The sequence below is a fragment of the Thunnus maccoyii genome, chromosome 3, assembly GCF_910596095.1.
Source record: "Thunnus maccoyii chromosome 3, fThuMac1.1, whole genome shotgun sequence".
Taxonomy (NCBI): domain Eukaryota; kingdom Metazoa; phylum Chordata; class Actinopteri; order Scombriformes; family Scombridae; genus Thunnus; species Thunnus maccoyii.
In genome coordinates, this window is record NC_056535.1 from 17,540,988 (window position 1) to 17,553,310 (window position 12,323).

General features: G+C 40.1%; 1 protein-coding gene across 2 annotated transcripts; it reads left to right on the forward strand.

Annotated features, from left to right (window-relative positions):
* Positions 1-2,835: 2,835 nt before the first annotated feature.
* Positions 2,836-10,700, forward strand: LOC121893916 (transmembrane protein 88). Of its 2 annotated transcripts, XM_042406088.1 has the most exons (4): positions 2,836-3,027; positions 3,129-3,201; positions 4,118-4,411; positions 8,662-10,700. In XM_042406088.1, exons 3-4 carry the CDS (start codon positions 4,118-4,120, stop codon positions 8,887-8,889), a joined length of 522 nt encoding a protein of 173 aa, XP_042262022.1. In that variant the 5' UTR covers positions 2,836-3,027; positions 3,129-3,201; the 3' UTR covers positions 8,890-10,700. The 2 variants fall into 2 exon arrangements, with proteins under 2 accessions (XP_042262022.1, XP_042262021.1); XM_042406087.1 differs by having other exon boundaries at positions 2,836-3,201.
* The last annotated feature ends 1,623 nt before the right edge of the window (positions 10,701-12,323 follow it).

The window sequence follows — 12,323 nt, forward strand, 5'->3', positions numbered from 1 at the left end:
AGTCAGAACACAGCAGGTCAGCTGTATATGCAAAAATATGAAAATTTGTCCACAGACAAGCACAATTGAACAATATGAATAATAATGTTTCCAATAATAAGTGAATAGCCTAATTAAACCCCTATTTCCCCTATAATTAGTACCTAATTACATTTCCAGAAACATTCTGAATGTCCTAGAAAACATTTTGGAAAGATTCAGACATGTCAAATGAAGCATTACCATGTATTCCCAGTTTATCTTGCTTTTAACACACCGCTAAACGCTGTGGTCTTAGTATTACATTATTATTGCAAAATTGGCTCTAATAATGTTATTGTGGATGCTGACATGATGTAAGTCACTACAGTAACAATACATCAGAAATAATATGAATGAAATAACATTAATATAATCACATAATTGCTCAGTGTTGTAACCGAGGAAAGTAGTTAGTACCAAAGATAAGGCTGATAGATAGATAGATGGATAATCACCTAAAACTGTTGGTTTTTATGTGCTACTTGTTGACCTGAAAGTCACTGCAGTAAAATAAATTACCATAGCAACCCGCAGAATGCTGTTCAGTAAATGGATAAACCAGAGATTCACACAAAGAGCTTGATGGTCCTGAAGGGAAACAAAGACGATGTTCAGTTTGTGGTCGCGGTCGTGTTAAAGTCAACTGAACCTTTTACACAACAAAACCAGTCAATAATGGAAAGCAGGAGGACATTACTGAAGAACATTGTTTCAAGTGCCTGCCAAAAAATGTGTGTGTGTGTGTGTGTTTGTGTGTGTTTGTGTGTGTGCTACACTTTGTTCAAAAAGTTCACAGACAGTCCAGCAGATGTCAGCAGAGGTTACAGGTAGAATCCACAGAGGTTATATTTACTGAACACAATCCAACTTTTCAACTTCTCAAAAACCAGACAGTAAATCGAGCGGAAACCCCACCACCACCCCGCCCCCAGACTCTCCTCCTCCTCTGCCTCATCAATCATTCACTCTTCTCCATCTCGCTACGTCCAGACGAGATCTTTCCTTCCATTTCTCGTCAACTGCGTGTCACATATCCTCCCATCTTTTCTCTCTTCTGAGTTCTGAGTAATTAAATTAGAACAGCGAAAGGTTGACTGTCTGTCTGCGCTGCAAAACAAATCGATCATCTCCTTATCTCACTGCCACACAGCTGACGATGCTCCGAGGTTAGTGAGAGGCAGACTGCAGAGGGGAGAACTCAGAGGAACATTTCTGAACATGTCACGGCTTATTGTCATTTATCAACCTTTGATGTAGTTTTTTCCCTTTTAACGCTTACAGACACACAGACCGGCCTCGATGGATATTATCATCTTTCAACAAGTTTAAAATAAACTCATAATTTCTCTCCGTGCAGCAGAGTGCAAAGAGTGAGACCCGGTGCTTACTCTTTACTGTATGTGTGACCTCTAGCAATGAGCACATCTTAATCCCATTTTCTTGGGCTGTCATCTGATTATCTGACAACACTGACATACATTTACTTGTGTAAACCAGAGATCACTTGACCGGACAGATAAAAAGATGAACAGATCTAGTCTACGAGCAGCTTTTAATTTTAATTTAGTTGTAAGAAATGTTCTGTATTGGCTCTATAGAATGAACTGATAAAGGTTAGAAGAACTAACATGCTGTCCATTGCCAACCAGCTTATCTAGAAAGTATGCACTGGATCCAGAACTTTGCCCTTTATGAAATTTCACAACCATTTAGTACATATTTAAGCTTACAGAAATAGCACCATTTTCTAATAAGGAACACTTTATAAAGGGTTTTTAAAGGATACGGTCACAATTTTTCAAATCTGTCTTAAAAGTCGGCAGGTATCCAAATTAAGAGTGAAAGTAGTAGTGATGGGGGACAAAATCCACAGTTCTCTTTTTATGCAAATGTATTTAAAAGTTTATATGAAGCTAATATAAAACTGCGGCCCATCCAAATTAGTCAAATCAATTGGATATCTTCCAGGTTTGGTACAAGCTCTCTCTTTGGGGCTGTTCAGCTGCAGTGGAAGGATAGTAACAAAAAAAGAGGGAAATTTGGATGGCTTAAGCCTCACATTAGCCTCAGATAAACTTTTAAATATTTTTTTTTTTCTCAAAATGAGGACTTGTGGATTTTGTTGCCCACCACTTACATTGAAAGCTCTTGATGGTTTAAGCATGTGGATGATTGCAGCAGCCTCATGCCTAAACTTTCAATGTTCATATGAGCACTTGATGGTTGTTTAAAGACAGACTTGAAAAACTGTGAACCTATCCTTTGAGTTGTAACTAATGGCTTACTTAATGGCATTTGCTAATGGTTTATGTATCAGCTAAAAGCCATTAACAAGAACAAGTCTTTGGTTGCCAGGCTGTGAAAATCCATTTGGTTGGTTGTTTATCATTTCTATTTGATGATAATGTTATTATACTATTGTATTGTATTCCATTAATAAATGGTATTTAGTTACTCATTTTGTGATAAACCATGCTTTTAACAACACTCCATGAAGTGTACAGTTGTTAATAAACTGATTTTGGAACTGATTCTCTGCAGCCAATCACCTGAAGGTAAGAGGTGCACCTGCCCATTTATGAATTAAAGATCTATCTAAAGGACAAAAAAGTGTGGTTCTGGGGACCCAAAGTTGTAGGCCTATATATTTATGTAGGCCTACATGTCTATAACAGATATATATGCCAGAAAATGTAGAACAATGACGTGGATGTCTGATACCCCACCCCTTTGTGCTCCTCAATCTTTTCTCATCATTTTGTCATTAAAATTTTTGCAGGTATATTGGAGCAACAACAGTGAGGCGGTGTGGAGATGTGTCCGCGCGTGTCCTGTTACAAAACTGAAAACAAAAATACATTTTAATTTCTTATACAATAGTTGTTTTTTTGTGTGTTTAACTGCTCTGCGGCCGCGTGAGCGCGCACGGGGCAGTGGTGCGCGCGGCCCGGGGTCGCTCGGTCCTCGCATCAGCATCACTCCGGCAGCGCAGGGTTCAACTCACAGGTGCTTCTCTCCGCTGCTGCTGCTGCTGCAAAAAAAACAAAAAAAAACAAAAAACAAAACCTGGCACTATAAGTATTTATTTGATTTTGCACGGAATCTAGGAGCTCCGGGACGATCTCTGAGAGACGATTTCAACAAGAACGCTCGAGGGATTAACGGGATTTACACTTCAAGGTAAGCAATAATTATTGATTTAACGCTCTGTTATATCCTTACATTGGGCAACTCCATCATATGCATGTAGTTAATGTTCGTGGTTTAACTGTTTCTTGAGAGAAAAAGCAGAGTAGCAAAGTCTAAAATAAAATATGAACCCAAAACACACATTATTCTAACTATCAAAGATAAAAGAACAGCTGGGTATCTGACGAAAAGCAAAGGATTAAAAAAAAGCTTTGCTGAGGCTGCACTGAGGACCAGAGCATGTTTTGAATCCAGTATGATGCTCATCTGTCCTGGTTTGTCTCTGCAGCTTAGCAGCAGGTTGTTCAGGTTTTGGACTGATTCAATCGTATTGACAGACAGTCCGGGCTTTAGTGACAAAGCCCTGATCGATGAGATTGATCAGAGGAGCGATGGGAAGACAGTTAAGTGGGTCTGTGTGTGTGTGTGTAAAGTCAAGCTATAGGTTCCTCATTTACATTGTCTAATGAGTTATCGGAAAAAATCAGAGGGCAGAGAGCGGACAGGGGTTACTATTCTTATTTAAGGTTTTAAAATTCAACATGCATGCAAAAATCAGATTCAGCTGAAGCAATCAGCAGCCAGTCTGGAGAATAAGGGCACACTTAAGGTGTTTTGGAGGTGTGATTAAACATGAGAGTGATGACAAACTAAGAAAAATCAAATGCAGATATTTTAAAGACTTGTTTTTCATCAGTTCTTTTCACTACTCACACCACTTAAATGGGGACAACATGGGCTCACAGTCCACAGGAAACAACACAGCATCTTATCATTTTGTGGTTGTCACATCTCTTTTGCATTCAATAAAGTAATGAGGCTTACAGATCAAGAATGTGCCAGTTAAGTAACCAGACGTCACCCTCAAGCTTCAAACCTTTCCTGAAAACATCTCTTTGTCTCTCAGATGTGTGGTATGGACGTGGACCTGGATGACGGGGGTTCAGGTGAGGAGGAAAAAGAGGAGCAGCTCTGGATCGGGGAAGGAGTGAAGATGCTGCCCCCTCCCGTGGCCCACAGTGGAGGCAGCGCATGGGGCAGCCGCAGGGGCAGGTGCGGCTGCGTGGCCTGTGGGGCAGGTCTCATTCTCTGGAACCTATGCGTCATCTTAGCCAGTGCTCTGCTCCTGGCTGTGGTCTTCTGCGTGGTGCTGCTGCCTGCGATGCTGCTGCTCTACGTTGGTTTTCTCTGCCACTCCAGGGTGAGTTGTCAGCAGCACTGTGGTTATACTGTGGATATTATTCTGTTGTTTATTGTCTTTGTAGCAGGAGACTTGACAGGAGAGTTGACGGGATATAGGTCTCCAAAATGCAGGTTGTAAAGTTATAGCTGCATCTCAGATAATCCTGCCTCTGCATGCTTAGCTGCAAGATACTGAGCTGATGTAGACACTAGCAAAGAATCAAGACTGTGCTATTAAAGGATACTGTTTACTGGTGGGAAGAATCATGGTACAGCGTCTTTCAATTAAGCACCTGTGAAATATTGTGATTTTTTTAAAATGATTGTAATGATTTCTGATAGTTGAGTTGTCCAAAAAGATATGTGATGTTTTACAATTTATCAGATTTTTTGCTGCAAATTATGCCCTCAAAGATTTTTCACTCACTTGCCTCTCAACAAATGGGTTTGTCATATGGTTAGGAGTGGGCACATCCAGTGGCCTAGAGGTTAAGAGGCATGTCATTTAAACACAAACTTTTATTCTGATCAGGAAGTAGTTGCATGTCAAACCCTCTCTCTCTCCCCATGTTTCCTCTCTGTATCTTTACTGTCACTGTCTAATAAAGGTAACAAATGTGAAAAACAAAAGTAGACAAGATTGAATAACCTTGTCAAACTACAAAACATTTATTAACATTACAGATTTACTGGAAACAAACATACAGAGTATGGTGTTTGGGTAACTACACTACTATATGTATTTAGAACAAGATTCAATGCATTTTAAAATGTTAATATGCTAATAAAATAAATATAATAAAATATTGATACTTGGCTTCCTCATCACGGTACAATTTTGTTCTCCAAAATATCACAATACTTTCCACCAATGCTACTGTTTATCCACCAATAACCTTATAAGTATCAAATTTTGATTTGGTCACCCATGGCAACCCTGTACTACTAATCACTATGCTGGATGTGTCCTTAAAACCATGTAATTGGAGCACCCCCCCGACCTAGTCGTCTGAGACATATGCTACGCAATGTCCCTGCTGCGTCCCAATCAAAAGTGGTCTAAGTGGTCTCTGGCAGGAACCTTTCCTACTTTTCTTCCCCCATGTAAAGTCCCCCATGCAGCTTAGAGTATAAGAGCTAAAAGCTGCGTCATCAAAGGTTTCAGTCCTTCACTTTGGAACAACTAAAAGATTCGTGTCCGAGGACCTGAGCGGCCGTACTGGTTCATACACTGTAAGCATGTGAGACATGTAGGCTGGTGCAAGACCATGATGTGTTTTAAAAACAAGTAAAAAAAAATTAAAATCAATATGGAAACTGACAGGGAACCAATGTCAGGACTTTGAAACAGGTGTAATGTGTTGTCTTCTTCTGGTCCCAGTCAGCACTCGGGCTGCAAAGTTCTGAATCAGCTGTAGTTGATTTATAACTTTTTTGTGTAGACCAGATAGGAGAGCATCACAATAGTCCAGCCTACTCGATTTAAAAGTGTCCATTGGTCTTTCTGTGTCACTCAGAGAGAGAAATGGTTGCACTTTAGCAATATTTTTGAGGTGATAAAAAGAAGATTTGGTGACAAACCCCACATGAGCCTTAAAGTTCAGTTCTGAGTCAAAGACCACACCAAGGTTACTTGCTTGTTTGCTCAGGCTAAGTCAAAGGGAATTTAATTTTATGACCAATTTCTCTCTCTGAGCCTTAGAACCTATGACTAAAATTTCAGTTTTATCCTGGTTGAGCTGTAAAAAGTTTTGTGACATCCAGACATTCATATCTGAATAAGGTCTATAAAGAGAATCAATTAGTCCTGTGTCATCAGGAGACATAAAGCTGTGTGTCATCGGCACAGAGATGCTGTGTCTCCTGATGACATCTCACCCAAGGGTAACAGATTAAAAAGAAGTGGCCCTAAAATTGATCCTTGAGGAACCCCACAGGTTAATATAAAGGTTTTGGAGATGTTGTCATCATTTGCAACAAATAAGTCAAAGTTAAAACAGTCAGTCTTAAGGAATGAGAATATGGAAGAAATGAGAAAAACTTTTGTGCCTGTGTTGATGGCCATTAAAGCAATTATACCAATAGCAGCTTTATCAATATTTCATAATAACAGTAGATCAAATAACTACTTGAAGTGAAAGGTGTTGCTTTTAGTGACAAACCCAAAGAGAATATCACCAAACTCTGCAGTTACACTGAGCTCTATGGAGTGATGCTTCGTTTTTCAGCTCTTTGTTTTGCTTTTACAGCCCTCAACTTTGTTGTTATGGTTCACTCTCACCGCTCTCATCAGCGCCATTTTCCTTCACAGCAGGAAGCTGTTTTCAGCATGACAGCAGACAGACAAAGTTAATGATTAGCTGGTGAAAATTGTCTAGCATTTAGCAGCTAAAGAACCACATATTTCCCACAGGAATTTCGGAAGAACAAAACAGTGCTAAAGGAGAGTGAATATTGGACTTACGTTCAAAAGGTGGCCAGAAATAAGCAACCATCTGCTAACATTTTTACTGTATCAGCTTTAAAAATGATTGTGTCAATGTTGTGTTTACAACTTGTTTCTGTTGCCTCCAAATGGCCAAAAAATGACCTAATGTAGGTTTAAGAGGACAGTGCTCTGCTCCAACATGATGTATATTACCAATCTTTGACAAGGAGGGATTGCACTACTCCTGCCCACTCCGTCTCCTTTAACTTTACTGGAAGTTTAGGCAATGTAATTTGTGGAGAATGGCAGGTTAATCTCTTAATAAAAGTGGCACGGATGCCTGGAGCCTCTGTTGGAAATAAACAGATAAGCAGAGCCTTAAGGGAAAGTCTTGGCAGCATAAGTTATACGCCTACACCTAAAATCCTCTCAACAAAGGTATTTAGGCTTATTCTTTATGATGTTCTTATTGCTGTCTATTGTGAACAAGATGTCCATCCAAAGGACATTAAGTCCAAACTTAGATGTTGGAGCCTGTCTGACAGTGTTTTTGGTTAAGAGGTGAGGAGACGGGTGTGGCTCATTTTTTGTGTTACACGATGAGCTGACAGATCACCAGTAGAGGCATCATGCCAAATCATCCTGTGAAGATCTACAGCTCTTTCCTTGACTCACCTCACCCCACCTTCTGACAGGCCATCCCTGATACAATTCGTCCTTCTGCCGGTGGCCTTGGTTGTCTCGGTTATGAATGATTTGGTTTCCGGAGGCAGAGAAGCATATGACAGAGCAGACAAATTAAGAACATGCAAAGTGTGTGCGTGCAATGAGACAATAATCATGATTAGGGCAGAGCAAATGTCAGTTCAGAGCAAACAATTACAGACAATGTCAATCAAAGAATTCTCCTCATTGTGACGACAGACTGAACATGGAGAGAGGGGCCCACTGAGAAGACAAGGCTGTCTGGTTTGATGCCAGCACCAGCTGTGCACAGACTCACTGACAACACTTGGAAAATGCACTCAGTGAAAACAGTGTGCACTTGACAGACATGTGTGTGTGTGTTTGTATGTGTGTGTGTGTGTGTGCGTGTGTGTGTGTGTGTGTGTGAGTGGTAAACACTACTGTTGCTAGGGTACACTGTAAGAGGCGAACTTCCTTTTGAAAAAAGCTTACAATAGGAAATTGTTTAACCCGAAAAGGCTTCAGACATAATCAAATCATTTTGAGTATGTGTCTGAGTGTGTTTGTGAGTTTTACAGAGAAAAGGAGATAATGTGCTTGTACTCTATGTATGTATGTATGTATGTATGTATGTATGTGTGTGTGTGTGTGTGTGTGTGTGTGTGTGTGTGTGTGTGTATAACCCTGGTGTTTGCTCTTGTAGGGATGCCAGTGTGCATTTCTGCAGCTGTGACTTTCAGCTGCTGACCTCATGTGCACCCTGATCTCACCTCTCGCTTTTTCTCCCCTCATCTGTTCATTGTTTTTGCCCTCTTTCTGCCCTTTTTCATCTTTTTCATCTTCTCCCTCCCGCTGGCTGTCGCAGGTGATTGACAGCTCAGAGGGTTACAGACAGCTCTGAGCCAGTTCTTATCTGAACTGTAGAGGGAGGCTGGGAGAGACTCTGTCACACCCCGCTACCCACACGGTCTCACTTCTGCACCCTGAGCATATGCAAACACACACGTGCACACACTAATCACACCTAGTGAATGACAAATCCTACCTCTGTGCTTTGTGACAGAGGAGGAACAGCTCCTGCTCGTAAATGTCCATCATGTCATCCGGAGTCCTTCTGTCTACTGTTATGATCCCCCCTGTGTTTGTCCTCATAGGTCCTTGACGCCCGTTCTGCCATCTGCCGTTACCTTGACGACAACAGCTGCTCCGCCCTCATCATCCTGGGCTTTGTGATGATGTCGCCGCTTGTGGTCGTGGCGGCCGCAATCTTCTGTGGGCTGCTCCGAAGGTTTCGACTCCTGCTTCTCATTCAGCCCATCACACGTGCCTGGTACCGAGGGCGGCTGCTGGACTGGGCGGGCAGCATCCACGCCTGGGTCTGATCAGGACCAAATGGGAGGCTCGGAGGGTCAGACATGTTAACAGTCAGGATGGATCAGAAAGTTAAATCAGTTTAAACTAGAGAGAGACAGGAGGTAGACACATTATCAGGAGGACATTGTAATAAATGCAATTCAATACAAGAAGTCCAACAATAAATCCTTCATTTCTGAAGCTTATGATCAGTTTTTGTCAAGACTCAACTAGATGGTTGGTTTTAACAGAGAAATACGCTTTGCTTTCTAGCTGAGAGTTAGCTGAGAGGATTGATACCACAATCAATTGATCTTCTCATTGAAATATTTCCCAAAATGTCAAACTTTTCACTCAAGGCCAAGTTTTATGATGTGTTTGTATTGGATTGCATATTGGAAGCTGTCTCTGTTATTTTGTCTACCCCCCTTGTACATTTCAGGTCATTTTGTGATTTGCTGAGTCCAAAAAATAAGATTGTGCTTAAGTTCATTGTAGCAATCTCCACCTCAGTCTTATTCGGCTTCACTTTAGAAAGTTAATGATATTCTGAGATACAATGAGTGGCATCTTTATACTTTAACCTCACATACAAAGATCACATAGAACATATTCTGTACTCATTTTATTTAAGTGAACAAACATTTTGGGACAGCATAGAGGAACGTACAGGAGGAACATAACTATTTTAATCTTTTTGAAGAGTAAAGGAGAAATGTAGGATTTTCAGACAACTTTCAACTCACGACGACTCAAAGAACTTTCATTTTATCTTGACAAGGTAGTAGTTTGATCACAAACTGGTGTATGATGACAGTATTCAGTTTTAATTTGTGTATAAAATGAATATTTTTGTGGTTTTGTATTGCCTGTTTGCTAACTATGTTGACATGGTTACATATGAGACTTTCTCAGAAATGTATTGCTGTGAGGTTATTTGTAGTTTCATCAGAACTCGAGCAAGAAGTAAATTTGGTCCAGTATGTTGGGGCTCAATTCCCTTCAAATACTCTCAAAAACAGGGTGAAAAATGTAAAAAAAAAAAAAAGCAGCATACAAGTACTTTAATATTATCTGTGATGGGAATTACTGTAAAAGGACAATGATGTTTGTACTTCTTGGACAAATGTAGCATCATTAGCAGTCATGTCTTGTACGAGGGTGTATTGGAAACATATTTCATTTTAGTGGGTCTTCTAGATGACATCGTGCCATTAAAAAAACAAAAAAAACAAAACACCATTATAAAAACAACAGAAGTTGACAGAACGACAAAGAAATGGCTGTTTAGTGGGATCCAGATGTTAAAGTGGGGTTTGAATCATCAGAATAGGAGCTCGTTCTGCTGCCTCTTTGCTTTCTGGTCATTTAAATTCATCGGTGACACATGTGCCGCACATCCTTTTTATCTGTGTGTCCCTGCTCGCTAATTAAGTGTTCAGATTTGAGCTTTCATTTCTCAGAGGAAAGCCTTGAATCATGTTTTATGAGGAGCAGTTATTACTTGTCCTTTGTGGTTCTTATCATATTAAAATATATTGATTTTCATTTAAACGTATTCATTTGTGTGGCTTGTCTGTGCCTGTTCATGTCTGTGCTGTTATTGATCCATTGTATGTAAATTGTTGGTTTACAATAATGAAGCCCTGTTGGTTCCAGTATTGTAGCAAACTGTACAGGAAAAGGGGTGAAATCTATATCTTTTTATTTGGCCATGTTGTGTGCTGGTAAATATCACAGCTGGAATAATTTATTGGAAAGATTACGGTGGATAATCAGGTCTGATTTTTGTTTTTCATTTCCAAAACAGACACACATTGTCATGTTCAGATAAATAAAAAGAGAACCTTTTCCCCCCAGAGTGTCTCTTTTGTGATGTGATCTGTTTATAAAGGTTTTTTGAGTAATGATTGATTCTGACTCTTGCACACGCACAATACACACAGAAAAAGGGCACTAAAAGGGGCATTATGACCCCAATGTCTGAACAAAACAATATGAGAAAGTCTCTGTCACAACCCTAATCTCTCACCCTTCTCACCCTCCATTTACCTTCTGTTACAGTCTGGACAATAATCAATACTAGTAATACATCCACACATGTGCAGTACAATTGACTAAATTAGCTAATTAAAGGAAATTGTTGTCACTGATTACATGGTCATGTAGTGTGTCCCGATGATGTATGTAGTCCTTTGAATTATTCAGCACTGTTCAATGGACAGCTGCATCATCATTCTCCTGTTTAGAGAGCCTGCAGTGTTGACATGTGACTGCACGTGTTGTGCATTACGATTTCAAATCTGAGCCCTCAGATCAGCCCACAGTAGGATGGTTGTGTTTACTTAGTTGTCTGTGTTAGCTCTGCTTACTGGATGTGGATCTGTCTCTCTGACAAATATACAGAAACGTCAGGTTAGAACTTAATCAAATCTAAGCCCTTTTGGAGCACACAAAAAATGGATCTGTAGTGCTGAAAATTTGACTTTTATTGAAGCAAAGTTCTTGTATTTAGACATTTAACATGTGAGAAGCCTGTCTTTGTTTGTTAAAATAAGACCAAAAGTTGTAAGAGTTGTCTGACTTGTAAATAGCCTAGTGTTCACGCCAATTTCCAGCTCATAATTACAACTGGGAAATTCAGACTTTTCTGTAGTCGCTGATGTATCCGACTTGGTGTTTCATAATACACAAGTGGTGGAAAGTGTAGCAAATAGGGATATAGTGTAATGCTGCCAGCACACAGTATTTTTAACCATTACTCGACCAACTCTGTGATCATACAACCGTCACTTGCAAGTTGTAAACATGGGAATCTTTCCTTCACTATGAATCCCATATGACATGAATGCGGCATTAGGCACAGCAGTGCTTTGAGCTAAATGCTAATTTCAGCATGCTAACATGCTTCCAATGACAATGCTAATGTTTAACATGTTCTTCATCTTATATCAGTTTGTTAGCATGCTAACATTTGATAATTAGCACTAAACACAAAGTACAGTTGAGGTTAATGGGAATGCCATTAGTTTATCAGGTTAGTCTTAAAATCAAAGTTTGGATAATTTGAAATTTTGACTTGATAATGGCCCAAGATGAGAAGTTAAGCAATCATCAAAGTTATTATAAACAAGATGCAAGCTACAGGGGAGGCAAGGGGAGCTTGGCGTCTCTTAATAAACATGAGCTCCCCTGAAAACATGATTTGTGATATTTTGGCACGTCGCAGGTGAAACAATGTACATCAGTTCTGCAAGGTTTGAAGCCTCTTGTCGTCACACACAGCAGCACTACATCTGCTGAGGTCAAACAAGGTCAGCTCAGTGAAACTGAGCAGCTGGAGCAGAAATTCTGCCAACCCGACTCAGTCTTTACCATCCAGGCATGAAGTGCTACTGCTCAGCAAAATCTCACTTTATCGTATCTCCTCATTGGGTAACTCATACAAGTATGTATTAAAGTC